Source organism: Mobula birostris, chromosome 18 (assembly GCF_030028105.1).
Source record: "Mobula birostris isolate sMobBir1 chromosome 18, sMobBir1.hap1, whole genome shotgun sequence".
NCBI classification, from domain to species: domain Eukaryota; kingdom Metazoa; phylum Chordata; class Chondrichthyes; order Myliobatiformes; family Myliobatidae; genus Mobula; species Mobula birostris.
Window position 1 is genome coordinate 17,993,683 of NC_092387.1, and position 18,767 is coordinate 18,012,449.

The window sequence follows — 18,767 nt, forward strand, 5'->3', positions numbered from 1 at the left end:
CTCCAGTAACCTTTAAGCTATGAAGCTGCCAAATCATACCAAATAACACATAAAAATACACAGCCTATATGCGTGTAAAGTGGAAATAATGTATGTACAGTGTAGTATCACTTACGGGAATCAGGAAGACAGCGCCGAGCATGCTGATGATGGTGTGTTAGGCTGAGTCGTCGGAGGTTGGGGTGGTGCAGTGGTTCCCAACCTCCAGGCCGCCGACTGATACCGATCCGCGAAACATGTAGTGGTGCAGCGGTAGTCTGGATGCACCCAGCACATCTTTAAGAAAAAAGCCGAAATAAACAAGCTAATTAATTACGTGCCGGGTGGCACCTAATTATATGCTTGTTTATTTTGGCTTTTTTTCTTAAAGGTGTGCTGGGTGTGTCCCGGCTACTGCTACACCACTGCATGCTTCGCGGCAATCTATTGGTCCGCGGCCCGGAGGTTGGGACCACTGGGGTGGTGGGACACTGAGGTGTCATCTCATTGTCGTCTGTTTCCATCAGGGCAGGCAGGTCATCTTCTATGTCTGTTTGCCTCGATGTCGAAGGTCGAGGTTCGTCGTCTGCTGTGGCTGATGTGGAAGGCTTGAAAAACGACAGTATGCTTGACTGCCTAGCCTCGCGCATTTTTCTATCATACAATTCTTAGTAAGCACTCAAACCATCTTGTAAATATGCCCTAAACCTACGTACCCTTTCAAAATTTAAGTCGTACTTTTCTGCAATCATTGCAGCGAAAATCTCACGCAATTGCTTCACATTCAGTTCCTGGATGACTTCACTTTTGTTCCGTTTGCTACTACATTCGGTTTCGATTGTTATCCTTTCCTCTTCCAATTGCATCAGTTCTTCATCTATCAGTTCTTGGTCATGGGATGCCAAAACCTCTTCAACATCATCTTCATCAACTTCCACAAGCCAAGCTCACTTTGTCGTTACTTTGTTCACCATGGTCGAAATGCTTAATTATGTCTAGTTTTACGCTAAGTGTAACACCCTTACGAGCTCTTTTAGGCTTTTCCGATACCTTAGAACTCATCTTGCAAACGGATGCTCAAAATAAATCGACATAAAGCACAGATGCTCACAGGCATGTGTTTGAGCAATGCCCGCTCGAATGCAGTTCCGGTGGAGGAGCTTGGCTGCTCGGGGCACGCGCTGCCTTTTTTCGTAACAGTGCAAACACCTGTTAGCGAAAACAGGTAATTAATGTAGGTCTTTCGTAACAGCGAGGTGTTGTAAAGCGAATGTTCGAAAAGCGGGGGACACCTGTATCCTCTCTCCCTTGCCTCAGTTAAGTGCATGTTCCTGAGTATCTACATGATTGGACAATATATTGGCAAAGGTTGTAGAGCTACTGGCTCAGCTCCAGTATCGCAGGTTCAATCCTGACCTCAGGTGTTGGCTGTGTGGAGTTTACACATTCTCCATATGACCAAGTTTTACCACTGGTGCACTCGTTTCCTCCCTCTTCCTTGAAATTTGTCAATTGGTAGCTTAACCTTTTTATGTCCTTTTTTTCACCTTACATTCCCATAAAAACTACCCAGCTGTACAGGATAGCTTTTATAGGAACATAGGGGAAATAAAAATGTATTAAAGTCAATTAGTGTAAGATTGGTTGCTTGATGGTCAACATGGATTCACTGGGCTGAAGTGCCTGTACTATATTTCTGGCTGATTACATGACATTCTGTGAACACATCATCCAGAGAATGTTATTAACCAGTTCCAGATGGTGTCTCATTTAACTGAATTCCAAGACTACTTGTTTACTATTTTCTCAACACTAGTTTTAAACTTAAATGATTAAAAGAATTTAACTTTAATCTGAAGTTTAAGACAAACATTATAATTCTTCACATCACATCGAGGAATAGATGCTGGTGCTAGATTATTTGATTTTCATTTTCATTTAGGCTTAAAAATGAAGACTGGTTGATGTATGGTAGAGGAAAGTACATTCTGGCTCAGGAGGAATGACCCAAGAGTCTTGTGGTCAAAACCCTTCATCTGCTTCCATATAAATTTCTTCAAGATCAGGGTTCTTCACATTACGCTGTTAGTCTTAAAATCAAGCCAATAAACTTATAAAATAACATCTCCCTCTTACTCGCTACATGGTCACTGCACTGGGAGAATGCCTATTGTGTCTGTGCCAGATCTGAAAGAGCTCTGATTCTGTTTCCTTGCTTATTCCTCATAACCTTGAGCATTACTCTCTGCCTTCTCTAGACTTATGATGGCCTTCACCATGTGATGCACAACCATAGGAAGTACAGTGAATTTTAATCCACCTTCCTCCTAGCTAGCCAGCAAAGTAGGAGTATTGTAATACTCTTGGGCAACACTGCACAGAAGCCTCATTTATGACGTAGAGGAAGTGCATCAGTGTCATTTTCATAGTTATACACTTGGGGCAATCACCTCCCACTTAAACCTTACTATTCTGATTCCAGACCTTTGGTATTTCATTTTGCATTAGAAGTGGCCAAGCGGTTAAGGCGTTGGTCTAATGAGCTGAAGGTCGCTAGTTCGAGCCTCAGCTGAGGCAGCGTGTTATGTCCTTGAGCAAGGCACTTAACCACTCATTGCTCTGCGACGACACCGGTGCCAAGCTGTATCGGCCCTAGTGCCCTTCCCTTGGACAACATCGGTGGCGTGGAGAGGGGAGACTTGCAGCATGGGCAACTGCCGGTCTTCCATACAAGCTTGCCCAGGCCTGCGCCCTGGAGACCTTCCAAGGTGCAAATCCATGGTCTCACGAGACTAACGGATGCCTATATAGAAGTAGTGAGCAAATTCTTTATGCAGGATACTGATTTTTCTATTTGTTTTGTGGTAGAGATCATATTCCCCCTTGTTCTTGAAGAACTTTGTATGGAAGTTGGGTCATTCCTCCTGAGCTGGGATGTACTTTCCTTTACCGTACATCAATCAGTCTTCATTGTTAAGCCTAAGTGAGAAGGGGAACCTTTCAAAACTTTGTAATTCTTCTCATCTCACTGTTTGCCATCTCACGAGCACGCTGGAATCTGTGCCCAAGGGCCAGGTTCTCGTACTGCAGTATCACCTGTTACAGCCACGCATGTGAGGAGGTGCTGGAGGCAGTGTGGGAGAGAACAATGGCATGGCGGGCACGTTGGAGTCTGTGCTGAGTTACAGGCTATCTTATGGGTGCTGCTGTCCAGCAATCCAAGCTGGATTGGCTTTGTCTGTGGCTGCGGGAGATGAGGAACTGCTGCATATTTGTTCTTGCAGAAACGTGGCTGCAGGACAACATCGTATGCACCATCAATCTTAAGGCCAAGCCACTCAGGGACTTGTGTTAATATTATTTTGTGACTATTTTTTAATCGTAACTGTGTGTGCTGTGTGTGACTATATGTACTATTTTACACCTTGGTCCCAGAGGAATGTTGTTTCATTTAACTGTATACATGTGTATGGTTGAATGACATTTAAACTTGAACTTGTGGTGAATTTGGCACCTTGAAGCAGATGAAGGTCGTCCATCGTAGAAAGAGAAGGTGCCGCAGTGGACTTCAAACCAGATTCAAGTATCAAGGCTCGAGAGCAGAAAACAAGTTGGTGTTCAGCCCACTACTCTGTGCCGGCCAAGATCTCTACCTGAGCTTGTCCCATCTGCCTGTGTTTGACCCACCTCCCTCTCTTCCTACTGCCATTGAGCAGGAAGTACAGTTGTCTTGGATCCTGAAGAAGGGGTTTGTCCCAACTGTTCATTTCCACAGATTCTGCCTGAATTGCTGAGTCCCTCCAGCATTTTGTGTGTGTTGCCTTGGGTCCCACACCACCACGTTCAGGGACAGTTGTTGCCCTTCAGTCTCTTCCTCAATGTCAACAAGACAAAGGAGATGGTTATCAACTTCAGGACAACTCACACCTGTCTTTACATCAGTGGCACAGAATCAGAATCAGAATCCTTTATTATCGCCAAGTATGTGGACACATACAGGGAATTTGATGCCGGTTTCCCTGAGCTCTCACTGTACAGAATCAAAAAGCAAACAAAACAATTGTGCAAATAATTGTGAACTATATACAATGAGGAGCACTGGAAACTGTAAGCAGTTTCAGACTCCTGGGAGTGCACATCACACATAACCTCTCATGGTCCCAGAATACATCCTACACAGTCACGAAAGCTCACTAACACTCCTACTTCCTGAAGACGGTGAAGAGAGCTGGACTAATCACATCCATACTCATGTCGTTCTACTGATGTGCAGTAGAGGTCATCCTAACAAGCTGCATCACTGGTATACAGAAACGTGCTGAAAAAGGTCCACTAACGTTATCGACAAGCCTACTCACCCTGCTCAGGGATTGTCCCACTCCCATCAGGGAGGAGGCTACGCAGCATCTATACCAGAACCACCAAACTCAAAATCATTTACTTTCCCCAAGCAGTAAGGCTGATCAACACTTTCACCAACTAACCTACCCTCCACCCCCAACCACCACTTCTTTCTTTCTCCCTCTCAGAATCATCTTGTGTACAGACACTTCTGTGCCTAGTGTCACTTTATGGATGTACCGTCAATCTATGTATATGATCTGTCTTATGTATTTATATTTATTGTGTTTTCTATTACTGTGTTCTTTATCTTTTGTAGGTTTTTTTGTGCCATATTAGATCCAGAGTAACAATTACTTTGTTCTCCTTTACACTTGAGTACAAGAAATGACATGAAACAATCTTGGTCAGACTCCTGGATTGGCTGGATAGTTTCAGTGATTCTACAACATACAGACTCACTTTCAGGAACTCTTCAGCTTATGTTTATGGCACAGTACAAAGTGCTCATTCTCAGAATGGAGCTTCTAAATAAACGATAGTCACTATTGATTAATTGACAGCTATCAATTTTATTGGAAATTTAAAAAAATAATGAATTTATGGGAAATGTTCAGGGATGAGCGATTTCATGACATGATTAGACAGCAGGAGATTGTGTTTCTTTACCAGAATAAGGAAGTGTCAGAGACGAGTTTTAGAAATGTATGAGTTCACTAAAGGCTTAGTTAGAGTAAACAGAGTTGAACTGTGTCTATCATGGTGCATGGACTAAGGCATTCAGATTTAGTAAAATGAACGAAAGAATAAGGACATGTGAGGGAATTTTATTTTTAATCACAGACATGAGATTGCAGATGCTGTAATCTCAATTATAAAACAAAATGCTAGAGAAACTCAGCCAGCAGCTACTCTGGAGGCAGAGGTCAACATTGCGAGTTACGACCTGTTATCCTGACCTTTCCTTTGACTCCACAGATGTTGCCTGACCTTGTATGTTTCCCCAGCATTTGTACAGAGCAGTTGTGATCTAGATTTTGCTGCTGGTAAGGGTCATGGAAGCCAACTTGATCATGATTTTCATGAAATTGGATGCTGATAATGGAAGATAACTTGTGGGGCTGCAGGGAAACAAAACAGACTAGATTGGTCTACAAAGAAAATATAGATTTGGTTAGGTAAGATGGCCTTTGTGCCATTCAGATTCTGTGCTCTGAAATTTTATACTTGAGTTTTTTCCTCAAAACCTCAAGCATAAAGCCATTTTTTTAATATTTGCTGACCTTCTAGGGTATGTTTTGGCATAATCACAGTTAGCCAGCAATATACTGATATGCATTCGTTCTGATTTTAGCTGGGAGTAAATGTACTGTATCCTAACCTGCCTCATTCCACTTTTCTCATTATCCAGGTCAGCTGATCCACACCATCTCCTACACCAGCAATATTTCCCATTTTAAAATTCAACATTAGAATGCAGTGCAGCCTAAATGGCTGTTTTTGAAGCTCTTATACCAGTTTAAATTTCTGCATGTCCCTTCTCCTCTCCAACTCTGCAATCTTTTACAAGCCTTCCATCTGCTCTTTTGAAAAATTATCCAGTCGCTTTCCATCACTGGTGACCTTGCCTTCAACCATCTGGAAATACTGTTTCCAGAGCGTATTCTCTTTCCTCCTTGCCTACCTCTTGGATCTCTCCACTTTTGAACTAGTGTCAACTTCTATTGTATTTCTGCCGTAGGAAAGCACCTTGGGATGATCTACCATGTGCAAGGTCTATATCTAATGACAAGCTTTGTCTTTAATGTAGCAAAACAACCCTGATTATCAGGCAAAATATTAAATATATGCATGTAGTTATGAAGTATTCTGACACTTAAGAAATGGTTATGCTTAATTAGCAAAGTTATTAACACTTCATTTCACTCTTTACCAGGCACAACAGCTGGAGTGGGTAAAGAGCTGGTACCCAGGCTTGTATACACAAATCCAGGAGTATTCTCAGAAAGGGCAGTTCATCGTCGTAGGAGGCACCTGGGTAGAGATGGTAAAGTATCAGACTATGGTTAGAAAATACTGCATGCTCTAGTTAGCCATAATCACATTAAATATCATCTTACCTTTGCTGCTGTGTGGTGCATGTGGCAAGGTATACAAGCCATAACAGATTGCAAGTACACCCTCTGTGTCAACAATAGTGACACCACCCCTTCCTGATAAGCTGATTACCTTCTATGCATGTTTTGACACTGACACTGAGGAGCAGGCACCCTCTTTGGCCACAGCCAAGGTGAGAAAAATCCTAGCCAGGGTAAATCCATGCAAAGCTGATCAGATGCTGGGAGACTGTGCGGCTCAGCTAACAGAAGTCTTAATGATCATTTTTAATAGCTCTTTGAAACAGTCTACTGTGCTTAGAGGCTTCAAGGCAGCCACCATTATTCTGGTGCTCAAGAGTGTGACAGTAACTGGCCTAAATGATTACTGCCCAGTGGCATTGACTTCTACAATTATGAAGTGATTTGAGTGGCTGGTAATGATTGTATAAAATCCCATCTTCCAGCTACATTGGACCCTTTCCAGTTCGCCTACCGTTCAAACTGGCCCACTGATGATGCCATAACCTCGGTCCTTCACTTTGTCCTCTCCCACCTAGAAAATGGTGCCTCATACTCCAGGATGTTGTTCATTAGCCTCAGGTTGGTGGGTAAACTGTCCTCGTTGGGATTCAACACCCCTTTCCCTAACTGGATCTTGGACTTCTTGATGGAAAGACCCCAGTCAGTCCAAGTTAGCAGCAACATCTCAAGCGCCATGTTGAGCACCAGTGTCCCCAGGGCTGTGTGCTTACCCGCTGCTGACTCGTGACTGCACTGTCAGATCCAGCTCAAACCTCATCATCAAGTCCACTGATGATACTATAGCGGTTAGCCTCATCAGCCACAATGATGAATTGGCATACAGAGAGGATGTACAGCAAGACTTGTCAAATGGTGTGAGACAACAACTTGAATCTCAAAATGGACAAGACAAAGGAGATGATTGTGGACTTCAAGAAGGCACAGGTTGGCCACTCTCCATTGAACATCACTCACTCTGGCATGGAGAGAGTGAAGAGTATGTGCATGTAATGGATGATCTAACCTGGACCCACAACACCTCCTCACCAGTCAAGAAGGCATAGCAGTGTCTACACTTCCTGAAGAGATTGAAGTATGCCCTCATTCAAAGAATTCAAAGCACATTTATAATCAAAGAATGTATTAAGTATACATACACCTTGAAACTTGTCTGCTTACAGGCAGCCACAAACAAGAGACCCGAATAACCTAATGAAAAAAGACCAAAAACCACTGTGCAGAGAAAGAGGGAGAGAGAAAAAAAACATATACATCAAGCAAACAATAGAAGCAAGCCAACAGCATCCCGATCCAGACTGGGTCGTAGATCCACTCCTGGAGTAGTCGGAGTAGGCCCGAGAGCCTCGGTCCCCAGTTCATCACACCAGCAGGGCAGAAACGCACGGCAGCCGGATCAGTTCACAGCCTTAACTCCACGGAGAAAGAATAAACATTCACAGGAGAGAGGACAAAAACAGCCCGACCCAACACAGTTAGATTCCAGTCTATCTGGGCCAGCATTTAAATTGTCCAAGCAGCGAGTAGTGCCACGTTCTAGGACCTGGATCCTGGTGCCCGATACACCTGACTGCCCCGCCCTAGGCTGTTCTCGATCTCACAAAATCGGCGCGGTGCTTGGAGCAAACCAACCTTGCACTGGGGTTAAGTGAACAGGCATCGAATCCTTCCCAATTCGCTCACTGCATCTCCTGCAGCAATACCAACTCTGTCTGTGAACCCGGCAGCTTGAACACAAACATGTTGAGCAGAATTACCCAACACTGCTCAACCCCTGAACCATCCTCGCCTCCTCACTGCCTGCAGCAATAGTTCATGACAATTTTCTTCAGCAAAGATATTATAAGTAAAGTTTTTAGTTGAATCCCTTGTCTTATGATTTACCAGTAAGTTGTAGCACATCTTCAGTATTGCTTTCTTAAACTGGAAAACTTTCTACAAGAGCGTGATTGAGAGTGTCCTGTCTGGCTGAATCATTGTGTGGCATGGAAACTGCAAGATCCTACAAAAATCACCGAGCAGATCACCAGGGTCTCTCTCCTTCCTGGTTCAAAGGTCCAATGTCAGAGAAATGTATAGAATATACATTCTGAAATGCTTTTTCTTCGTAAACATCCACGAAAACAGAGAAGTGCCCCAAAGAATGAACGACAGATAAACGTAAGAACCCCAAGGTCCTCCCCCCCCCCCAGCTCCCCTCCCTCTTGCACTGGCAAAAAAAGCAAGCATTGGCAACATCACCAAACACTCAGCGTGAGCAAAGCAACAGCAAAGACACAGACTTGCAGTTACCCCAAAGACCTCGTGTTACACCGGGCATTCGACATACCGCAGATTCTCTTTCTCCCTTATAAGGGAGAAGAAGGTGTTTCCATTTTTCCCAGTGAGCGGGGAGACATAACAAGGAACTCGCTGGTTTATGGTGTTAAAAGGTCCTTTACTTCACTACTTGTGACATCTATTGGGAGTGTTGCAGACAAAGAGCCCAAAGAGTCTCCACCACCTATCCCACAATCTCTTTGACCCACTACCGTCAGGAAGGTGTTACAGAAGCATTGGACTAGGACTGCCAGACTGGGTAACAGCTGTTTTCCTCAGTCTGTGAGACTAATGAATACCCTGCCACCACCGAGGTCACGTCACTAGGACAGTGAACTGTTTATCTGTGCTATTTCAATGATTGTATTTCATAAGCTTATTTATGGTAATATTTTAGTCATAGTCATAGTTATACTTTATTGATCCCGAGGGAAATTGGCTTTCGTTACAGTTGCACAAGCCAAGAATAGTCTGTGTGTTGTGTGTGATATGTTTTGTGGGTGCACTGGTCTGGAGGAATATTGTTTCATTTAGTTGTATATATGTACAGTTAGATGACAATAAAGTTGAACTTGATTTCTTATTTGGGGTTTGAAAAGATATCTAGGCTGATATTTCAAATGTGGTACTAAAGGAGTTCTATGTTGTCCAGATGCCAGCCTTTTAGATGAGTCCAGCAAAGTGACCTCAACAATATTCCTCAGAGCAACACCACAAAAAGCAAATTAGCTGATCTATTCATTGTCATTGATGGGATTTTGCTGTGTACAAAGTAGTAATCAGAGGGTCAAAGGAAATCTCAAACACGAGGAAGTCTGCAGATGCTGGAAATCCAAAGCAACACACACAAAATGCTGGAGGCACTCAGCAGGTCAGACAGCATCAATGGAAAAGAGTAAACAGTTGATGTTTCGGGCCGAGACCCTTCTTCAGGACTCAAGAAGGGTCTCGGCCCGAAACATCGGTTGTTTACCCTCTTCCATAGATGCTGCCTGATCTGCTGAGTTCCTCCAGCGTTCTGTGTCCATTGCATCAGAGGGATAGTGTTTGTGTGAAGCATTGGAACATGACATGGTACAATGTAAACATGACTCATTGACCAGAAGACATGTCTAACAGTTGCAATATGCTGCTATCAGTTCTCTGAACATCACTGATACTAGTCATTACCATCATCGGATCTGTCACTAGAATCCTGGAGGTCATTGAACGGAAATTTAAGTGAACTGGCTACATAAGTACTGCGGCTGCAGAAAAGGTTGGTTTGGTATTTTGCAGCAAGTGACTTGCCAAAGCTCTCCCATCATCTGCAGAGGTCTGCAGTAAGATAGTCTCTAATTGTCTAGGTGAAAGCAGCTCTAACAACACTCAAGAAGTTCAGATCAATCCAGGAAAAACAGCTGCTTTATTTGGAGTCCTGTTCATCATTTAAAACATTCTGTCTCTCTGCCACTAGTGTACAGTGACTGTAGTAGTATCATTTTCAAGACAGTGCAGAAACTCATCAATGGTAACATACCTGTATCAGTCTGTAATATCTACTGCCTTGGAGAATAAGTTGGGAACTAGTTTTAAACATCAAAGTCCAGTTCACTGTCAAATGCACAAGTACCTGTATGCAAAGGTGCAGTGGAAAAATTGTTTGTAGCTGCATCACAGACACAGCATCCGAAGCACATTCAGAAGAAAAACAAATTATATGCAACTGTTTGCAAAACAAAGCCTATTTCAGTGCAAAATGATCAAAGTGGTAATTATGTTGCTAAACTATAGTGATTTTGGATTGTGCTGGTTGGTTCAAGAACTGAATGGTCGAAGGGAAGTTGCTGTTTTTTAATCTGATTGTGTAGGACATCAGGTTTGACCTCCTGCCCAACAGTAACTGTGAGAAGCTACCTTCACTGGGGCAAAGTTCTGAGGTACCCTCCACAGCAGCTTAAGAAATGCTTTCACCAACTGTCCTTCAGTAGTTTAAATGTCAGCTCACCACTAACTTCCAGAATGGTCTGTTTTCCTGCATGGAAATCACTAATATGTATTTGCATTCAATTGCTTCACGCTGCTAGGTGTTGGATCTCTTTTATTGCACTACTTCCAACATTTTGTAACTAACAACAATCTATGTTTATGGAGTTCCTTTACGTTGTGAAACATTTCAAGAAGCTCTTGAGGATGGTAATTGGACGTCTTTTAACAAACCAGTTAGAGAGATGCTGGGATATCTGAGCATAGCCCGGTCACGGGATGCTTTTACTAGGACGTTTGAATGAAGATATAGGGGTGGATATTTAGGGAAGCAATTCCTGATCTGGAGGCGAGGCAGCTAATGGCATGGCTAATCTTGGTGGAGAGTTTAGAAATGACAGCTCAAAGTTAGAGATTATAATTGTGGGGTGAGAGAAGAACGTGTGGATAGAAATGATATCATGGAGCATTTAGGATAAAAGGTTGAGGACTTAAAACCTATATGTTCCTGTGAGTTCGTGAGACCAGAAAACACACAAAAGGGTCTTTGATGTGAGTTATATTTTGAGCATGAGGGTTGCTTGATTGGTGGCCAGCCCAAAGATCTAACCAAGGCATTTCAGCAGTAAATGAGCTGAGACAGGAGCAATCTCTACTCCAAACTTAGTGCAACAGAAATCCTTAAAACTTTCACTGCTTCTCCACAGTTTATTGCTGTACAAGATAGTTCATAATGCAGAATTGTATTGAAATAAAACAGAAAATCTGGAAATACTCGACAGGTCAGGCAACAGCAATAAAAAAAAATAGATTTAGTGTCAAAGAGTTGAAAGAGAGATCCGGAATCAGTTGCGTAACATCTATGGTCAATGGGTTAATGGAGCAGTTAGAGGGTGATCATGCGGACAAAGAAATGTAATGTGAGCTGTGGGACACAAATGGGAGGGTCAGTGTTATACCACTGGAGAGAGAAAACCTGGACCAATGTGATTGACAGCAGGAATATCCAATTCTGACACAGACAGAGTAAGTGAGGTATCTGAAGTTTTAGAATTCATTGGAGAGTGGAAAAAGCTGTAGCCTGCCCAGACAGAAGACAAAACGCTGATCCACGGATTTTCAATGTTACACCGCAGGAGGCCCTTAACAGATCAGAGTTGAGTATAGGATGGAGAATTAAAGCAGCAAGCAATAGTAAATCTAGAGTTATCCCTATGAACTGCGTGGAGGTACTCCACAAAGTAATTGCTTCAAGATGGGTGTTAAGCCTGATTTATACTTCTGCGTCAACTCAATGCCGTAAGTACGGCGTCGCCGCGAACCCTATGTAGAGCCGACACGGATCCCTACGCCGTAGGCTGATGCGCACCTCTCCCAAAATGTAACTACGCGTCGCGGCAACGCAGACCGAACAACTGTGATTGGTCCACTTGGTAGCATCGCATTTCGTCCTACACTGCAATAGCTTCCCATTGGGCGACTGAAGGGCAGAGAAGGAACTCTGGCTGCAATGCTTTCCATAAAACTTTACAGACCTCCGAAATTATAGAGGACACATTTCACTTTTACGAAAAAAGACGCTCACTTTAAACTCTACCCCGAGAAAGTCTACCATGACTATGAAGCCTCGCACGGGCAGGTGTGTGCGCATGTGCGATGTGCCCAAATTACAGAACGACGCAGCCGCACCAATGCACAAGTATAAATGCTCACAACGCGCGTCGGCCAGTTGCGTAGGTTACGGCGTCGAGTTGATGCAGAGGTGTAAATCAGCCTTTAGTCACATTGTGAACACTGAATGTAACATGATTGATTGAGAGAGGTGCTATTGAATCACCACTTCTCCTGGAAAGAATCTTTGGGTCCCTGGTTGGTGCGAATGAAGGAGATGAAAGGTCAAGTTTTGCTTTTTCAGCTGTTGCATAGGAAAGTGTGCAGGATGATGGATGTTTAGTGGTGATAGACAGTGGACTAGGGAGTTGTGAAAGGAATTATCCCTGTAAATTGCCAATAGGACAGAGGGTGGAAAAGATGTATCTGGTGTGTGAATCTTATTGAAGCTGGCAGAAATTATGAAGGAGTTGTATTTTAACATGCATTTGAAAATGTTCTATGACTGCCCCTGCTTTGTGTGTGCTTGGATGACTTAGATTGTGAAAGAATCATAAATCTATCCACTAGAGGTCACTAACATACAGGTTTTGCAGGATGGAAACCTCCCCTCTGGTGAATCAATGGTCCGACAATTTCTCCAGGGTCAAAGGTTCTTCCAGCAAGAGTTTGGAAAACTTTGCTCTGAGGTGAGTGGTTGACACAGCAACCAAGACTTTGTTTCTTTGTAATTTTAGAATCCCTATCTTGTTCCTTTTTGATAGCTCTCATTAATTTTTCCACCCCTATGAACAGTATATTCCAGATCTTATCTTTCTGTCTTATCTAGTTATGATTTATTAAATCTTAACTCAACCTTTATTACAAAGAAACAGTCTCAACTTTTCCAATGTAACCTTTTCTATCTTTGATCCATGATAAATCTTTTTGCATTCATTCTTAAAGTGAGATTCAGAATTGGACACAGCACTCCATTTGTGTCCTAAAATAGTGTCCTGTACAGGTTCAAGGTAAGTTGCTGTTTTTGTTGTCTGTGTTCCTATTTTTGAGCAGTGAGATGCCACAGGCTCTGCCAGACACTCTGCCTTCTGACTTTAAAGGATTTGTGCACCTGTACATCTATATCCCTTTGTTCCCTGTAATCAAACATCACCTTTAACCATAATTAGTCCCGGTCGCTGTCTACATCTTATTTACATGCAACAGGCTTTTAGGTTCCCTTTTTAAGTTGACTACTTATTCTTGTTTCTTATTTTTTGTTCCTCAACTGAGTAGAAAGTCCTCTCATTGGTTGAGAACAGTCGTGTTAGTTATTTGTTGAAAGAGTCATTTTACTGCTTTAATCTGCAATTCTGACCATCAGGTGAGCCATTTGTTTGGTCTTAGAGCTTAGATTTATTCAAGATTGTTTATTGTCATCTTTAGTACATGAGTGTAAACGAGAACAAAATGATTGTTATTCCGAGTCTGATGCACCATAAAAAAAAATATAAGCTTAAAGAACGCAATAAAAACCACAATAAATTTAAAAGCAATCCCATGAAACACAACATACAAGTAACTGTTATATACTTTGATTGTACGTACATAATGTGATGCTAGGTGATGGGTACATTATGGTGGTGGAGGCTGGTGGGGTGGCTTTAATGGGTGGAGGTGTTGATTTGCTGTGATGGCTTGGGGAAGAAAATGTTTTTTAAGTGTAGTGGTCCTGGTGTGGATGCTGTGTAGCCTCCTTCCTGATGGGAATGGGACAGCCCATTCATAAGCAGTGTGGTTGGGATATTGCTGACCTTTTTTTGGCACCTTTCTGTATATATGTCCTTCGTGGTGATGTGTTGGACAGTTTTAACTGCAGTGCAGTTTCCGAACCCCACAGTGATGCAACATGTTAGGATGCTCTCCACTGAGCTCTGTAGTTTTATTGGATGTACTGTACCTTTCGAGTTCCAGAGCATGAGAAGGGACTAGGGATAGGTGTAGAAGGGCAAAGAGGTCGGTATGGACGTGGTTTGCCAAAAGGTTTGTACGACTCTAAACCAAGCTGCCAGCAAGTAAAGATATGGTGAGGACAGAATGCTGTAATGTTTCACTGTTTATGCTAAAGCTTTTGTCTATGCTGGCACCCTCTCTACCTTGCCTCTGCGCACATGAAAAATTCTTTCTGGATGATTCTGTGCATTTGTTGTAGCTGAGTTTGATCCTGAACTTGAAATATGTGATAGTTATTACCTAATATAACTATATAGAGCACTGATAGCTACCGTCTTCACTGATTTGCTTATGACTCTTTCCACTTAGTTTCGTTGGATAACAATCAGGAGCATTGATTCTTGTCCTCCGAAAACATTTTAGGATAATTGTACTGGCGCAGATTTTTGTACTTTAATTGCTCTGTACTAGTACCATTTACGTATTGATTTGAGCAACAGAACGCTACCAGTTAATAATGGGGCATTGTTTTGTTTCTCTTTATTTTAAAATATAGTTTTGGTTGCCAGATACATTTGGATATTCCGCACAGTTACCACAGATCATGAAGGGATGCGGTATCACACGCTTCCTAACTCAGAAGCTCAGTTGGAACTTGGTGAATGAATTTCCGGTGAGTTGTACATGTACAGAATGCAGAGATTTTGAAAGTGCTTGGTAAAATGACTTCATAAATATGGAGAGTGTGTGAAGTGACTTACAGGATGCTATTGGAGTTATTAGAATGGTTTATTTCCAGACCCTAGCACTTGCAATGTTCCTGCCATGTGAGTGCCTTACAGTATGAACGCAAATGGAATATATATATGTGTGCGTCACTGTCGTCAGTTTCAGGACAGTGGACCAATTGAACTGCTTTTGTGACTGAATTTAGTTCAGTTTCGTCAACCTTAGGGGAAGGTGGATTAAATAATAGCACTGATTTCAACATAAATGGCACTCTATTCAAGTGAAAAGCATCAGAAGCTGTAAATAGAGGCTTCATATATGACCTTCTTGGGTCTAACTCCATTCTCAGAATAGAGACTCTAATTTACTGAAACGTTCATGAATGAGACCAATTGTATCTGACCTCTTCATGCTGCAAACTCCTTTCATGTACCAATATAGGTTTTAATGCTATGATTTTGAACTTTGTGTGGGTCCCATATTAAAGTGCCTAACATACAGATACACTAGCATGCAGTCTTACTAGATAACCATTGCATTGTGTATGAACTGATAAATACAATAACAAAGCAACAACATTATATTTATTTCATGATTTGAATTTACAGGAGAGGCACTTTGGTTGCCATTAATTCTGCACTGAAGTGTTTCATATTGACATGTGCCCCTTACACACTTTAAACAATTCACATGCAACATTGCCCAATCTACCTCTGTTTGATGATCTCAATTGTGCCAGCATTTTTACCTTTTGCAATATTTGCTTGAGTCTCCCTGTCCTTAACTCAGAAGTGGCTTAGGTCATAACTCTGAACATGGTTAGTTTAGTGCTGCTGTAAAGCTGAAACCATTTTCTATCAGGATTATATGTTAATGTAATAAAGCCAATTCAATTCAATATTGTGTGCAAACTTGGCTACAAAGCCATCGATTCAGTCATCGAAATCATTGACATATAATATGAAAAAGAAACGGTCCCAACGCCGACCCCTGCGGAACACCACAAGTTATCAGCAACCAACCAGCAAAAGTCCCCTTTATTCCCACTACTTCCACTGATTCTCCTTTGTCTATCCTTGTTGTTTCCTTGAAGAATTCCAGCAGATTTGTCAGGCAAGGAAAAAGCGATGAAATGGGCTTTTAATATCATAAATCAGCGAGTTGTTTTTTTATGTCTCCCCTCTGGTTGTGAAATGGAGACGCCTCTTTTTCCCTTATTGGGAGAGAGAGAGAGCCTGTGGTATGTTGAATTACTGGGTGAACGAGTAGACTTTGGGGAACTGCAAGTCTGTGTCTTTATTGATGCTTTGCTGCACACTTGAGTGCTTGGTGGAGGGCACCAATGCTTTTTTTGCTGGTGAGGGAGAGGGGGTCATTGCCTTGCTGCTGCTTACGTGTGGGAGGGGGGAGCTGGGGGGGTCTTTGGGGTTCTAACATTTAACTGTCATTCATTCTTTGGGGCACTCCTCTGTTTTCGTGGATGGTTGCGATGAAAAATATTTTCAGAATGTATATTGTAGACATTTCTCTGTATACCTTTGATTTTTATCATGTGCCTCCAAGTACCCTGAAACCTCCAAAACTAATACTAACCTTTGACTAACTGACCTGTAATTTCCTTTCATATGCTTCCCTCCCTTCTGAAAGAATGGAGTAACATTTGCAATTTTCCAATCCTCCAGAACCATTCCAGGATCTAGTGATTCCTGAAAGATCACTACCAATGCCTCCACAATCTCTTCAGCCACCTCTTTCAGAACCCTGGGGTGTCATCCATCTGGTCCAGGAGACTTATCTACCTTCAGTCCTTTCAGCTCCCCAAGCACCTTCTCCTTAGTAATAGCACTTACACTCACTTCTATCTCCTGACACTGTTCAATTTCTGGCATACTGTTAGTGGCTTCCACAGTAAAGACTAATGCAAAATACTTATTCAGTTCATCCACCATTTCTTTGTTCCTCCACTACTACCTCTCCACCATAATTTTTCTGTGGTCCAATATCCACTCTTACTGGTCTTTTACTCTTTATATATCTCTAAAAAGACTTTTGTATCCTCTTTTATGTTATGCTAGCTTACCTTAATATTTAATCTTTTCTCTCCTTATGGCTTTTCTAGTTATCTTCCATTGGTTTTTAGAAGTTTTCTAATCCTCTAACTTCCCTCGAATCTTTGGTGCTATGTTAAATGCCCTCTCATTTGCTTTATATGCTGTCTTTTGACTTCTTTTCTCAGCCACAGTTGCCTCATCCTCCCTTTAGAATAATTCTTAATCCATGTGATATATCTATCTTGTGTTGGCACGTGGCCAAGTGGTTAAGGCGTTTTTCTAGTGATCTGAAGGTCGCTAGTTCGAGCCTTGGCTGAGGCAGCGTGTTGTGTCCTTGAGCAAGGCACTTAACCACACATTGCTCTGCGACGACACCGGTGCCAAGCTGTATGGGTCCTAATGCCCTTCCCTTGGACAACATCGGTGGCGTGGAGAGGGGAGACTTGCAGCAGGGGCAACTGCTGGTCTTCCATACAACCTTGCCCAGGCCTGCACCCTGGAAACCTTCCAAGGTGCAAATCCATGGTCTCATGAGACTAATGGATGCCTGTATATATCTATGTTGCACCATCTGAATTGCTGCTAGAAACTCCAGCCATTATTGTTCTGGCACTATAATAGAAAGCTGGGGGGTGACGTAGTGGCATCCACACCAGACTTTGAGGTAAGTGGTCTCGGGTTCGAATCCGGCTGGCAAGGTGCACACTTTCTGTCCGTGCTGGGTTGGGCATCGAGCTAGCAACTTGACCTCATAAAAAAACAGACAAATGCTAAAGAAACTGCAAGCTTGCCACCCAATGCACGGAGAGGAACAGCAAGTAACAACTATATTAGATATGGAGAAATTGTGTCTTGTGTTTAGGGATGAAGAACAAGAAAGAAAATCAGAGCATTTTCATAGAAATATTATTGCTGCTTTGAAAGCATAGCTTGTTTGTCTGAAAACAGCTGTGGTGCAGCAAACTTGAAGCTTTACATTGCACCAAGGATTAAAGTGTATGAATAAATATGTGCTGTGTCAGATCCTGTCTGATTCCTTCACCAGTACCGTTTTGGACTTTCGGGGCGCCTAGGCGCGACTCGAGTAGCAGCAGTTCTCTCAATGGATACAATTAAATATTCCTGTTTCAGCCTGATACAGCTGAAAATCACAACTGCTTCCAAGGTCAGTACAGTCAACAAAGATGTCTTAATGCATTTAAACAAACTATCGCTGCCTAAAACTGATGGAAACAACACCAATTGTGTTCGGAAGAGCCCACGTAGGATAACTCGGAGGAAGCGTGGGTGCAGAGCAGGGTTACAAGTGCGTTTAAGGAAATGGGGTTTTAAACTCCCTATACTGACTATCTTGCTGGCAAACGTGCAATCTCTGGTGAATAAAATCGATGATTGCAGAGCTAGGATGCTGAATCAGAGGGACATTAGGAATGTGTGTGTCCTTCGTTTCACAGAATCCTGGTTAACCCCTTCTGTACTGGATGCAGCGATTCAGATCAATGGGTTTTCTATACACTGTCAGGATAGATCTATAAAGTCTCTCAAAAGCAGAGGTGGAGGAGTAGGCCTCATGAATCAACTCTTCTTGGTGCACAAATATATCAGTGCTGTCCCAATTCTGCTCACCAGACCTGGAATATCTATCAACTAAATGCCATCCTTTTGACCTACCATGGGAGTTCTCTGGGGTCATTTTGGTGGC

At 42.5% G+C, this 18,767-nt stretch overlaps 1 protein-coding gene across 2 annotated transcripts in view; it reads left to right on the plus strand.

Moving 5' to 3' along the window:
* man2c1 (mannosidase, alpha, class 2C, member 1) overlaps positions 1-18,767 on the plus strand; it is a 127,632-nt gene that overhangs the window by 42,427 nt on the left and 66,438 nt on the right. For both annotated transcript variants that reach the window (XM_072282292.1, XM_072282293.1), the window contains 3 exons: positions 6,257-6,367; positions 12,950-13,042; positions 14,842-14,958. In XM_072282292.1, the coding sequence (XP_072138393.1) occupies positions 6,257-6,367; positions 12,950-13,042; positions 14,842-14,958 (321 nt within the window). The remainder of the gene's footprint in view (positions 1-6,256; positions 6,368-12,949; positions 13,043-14,841; positions 14,959-18,767) is intronic.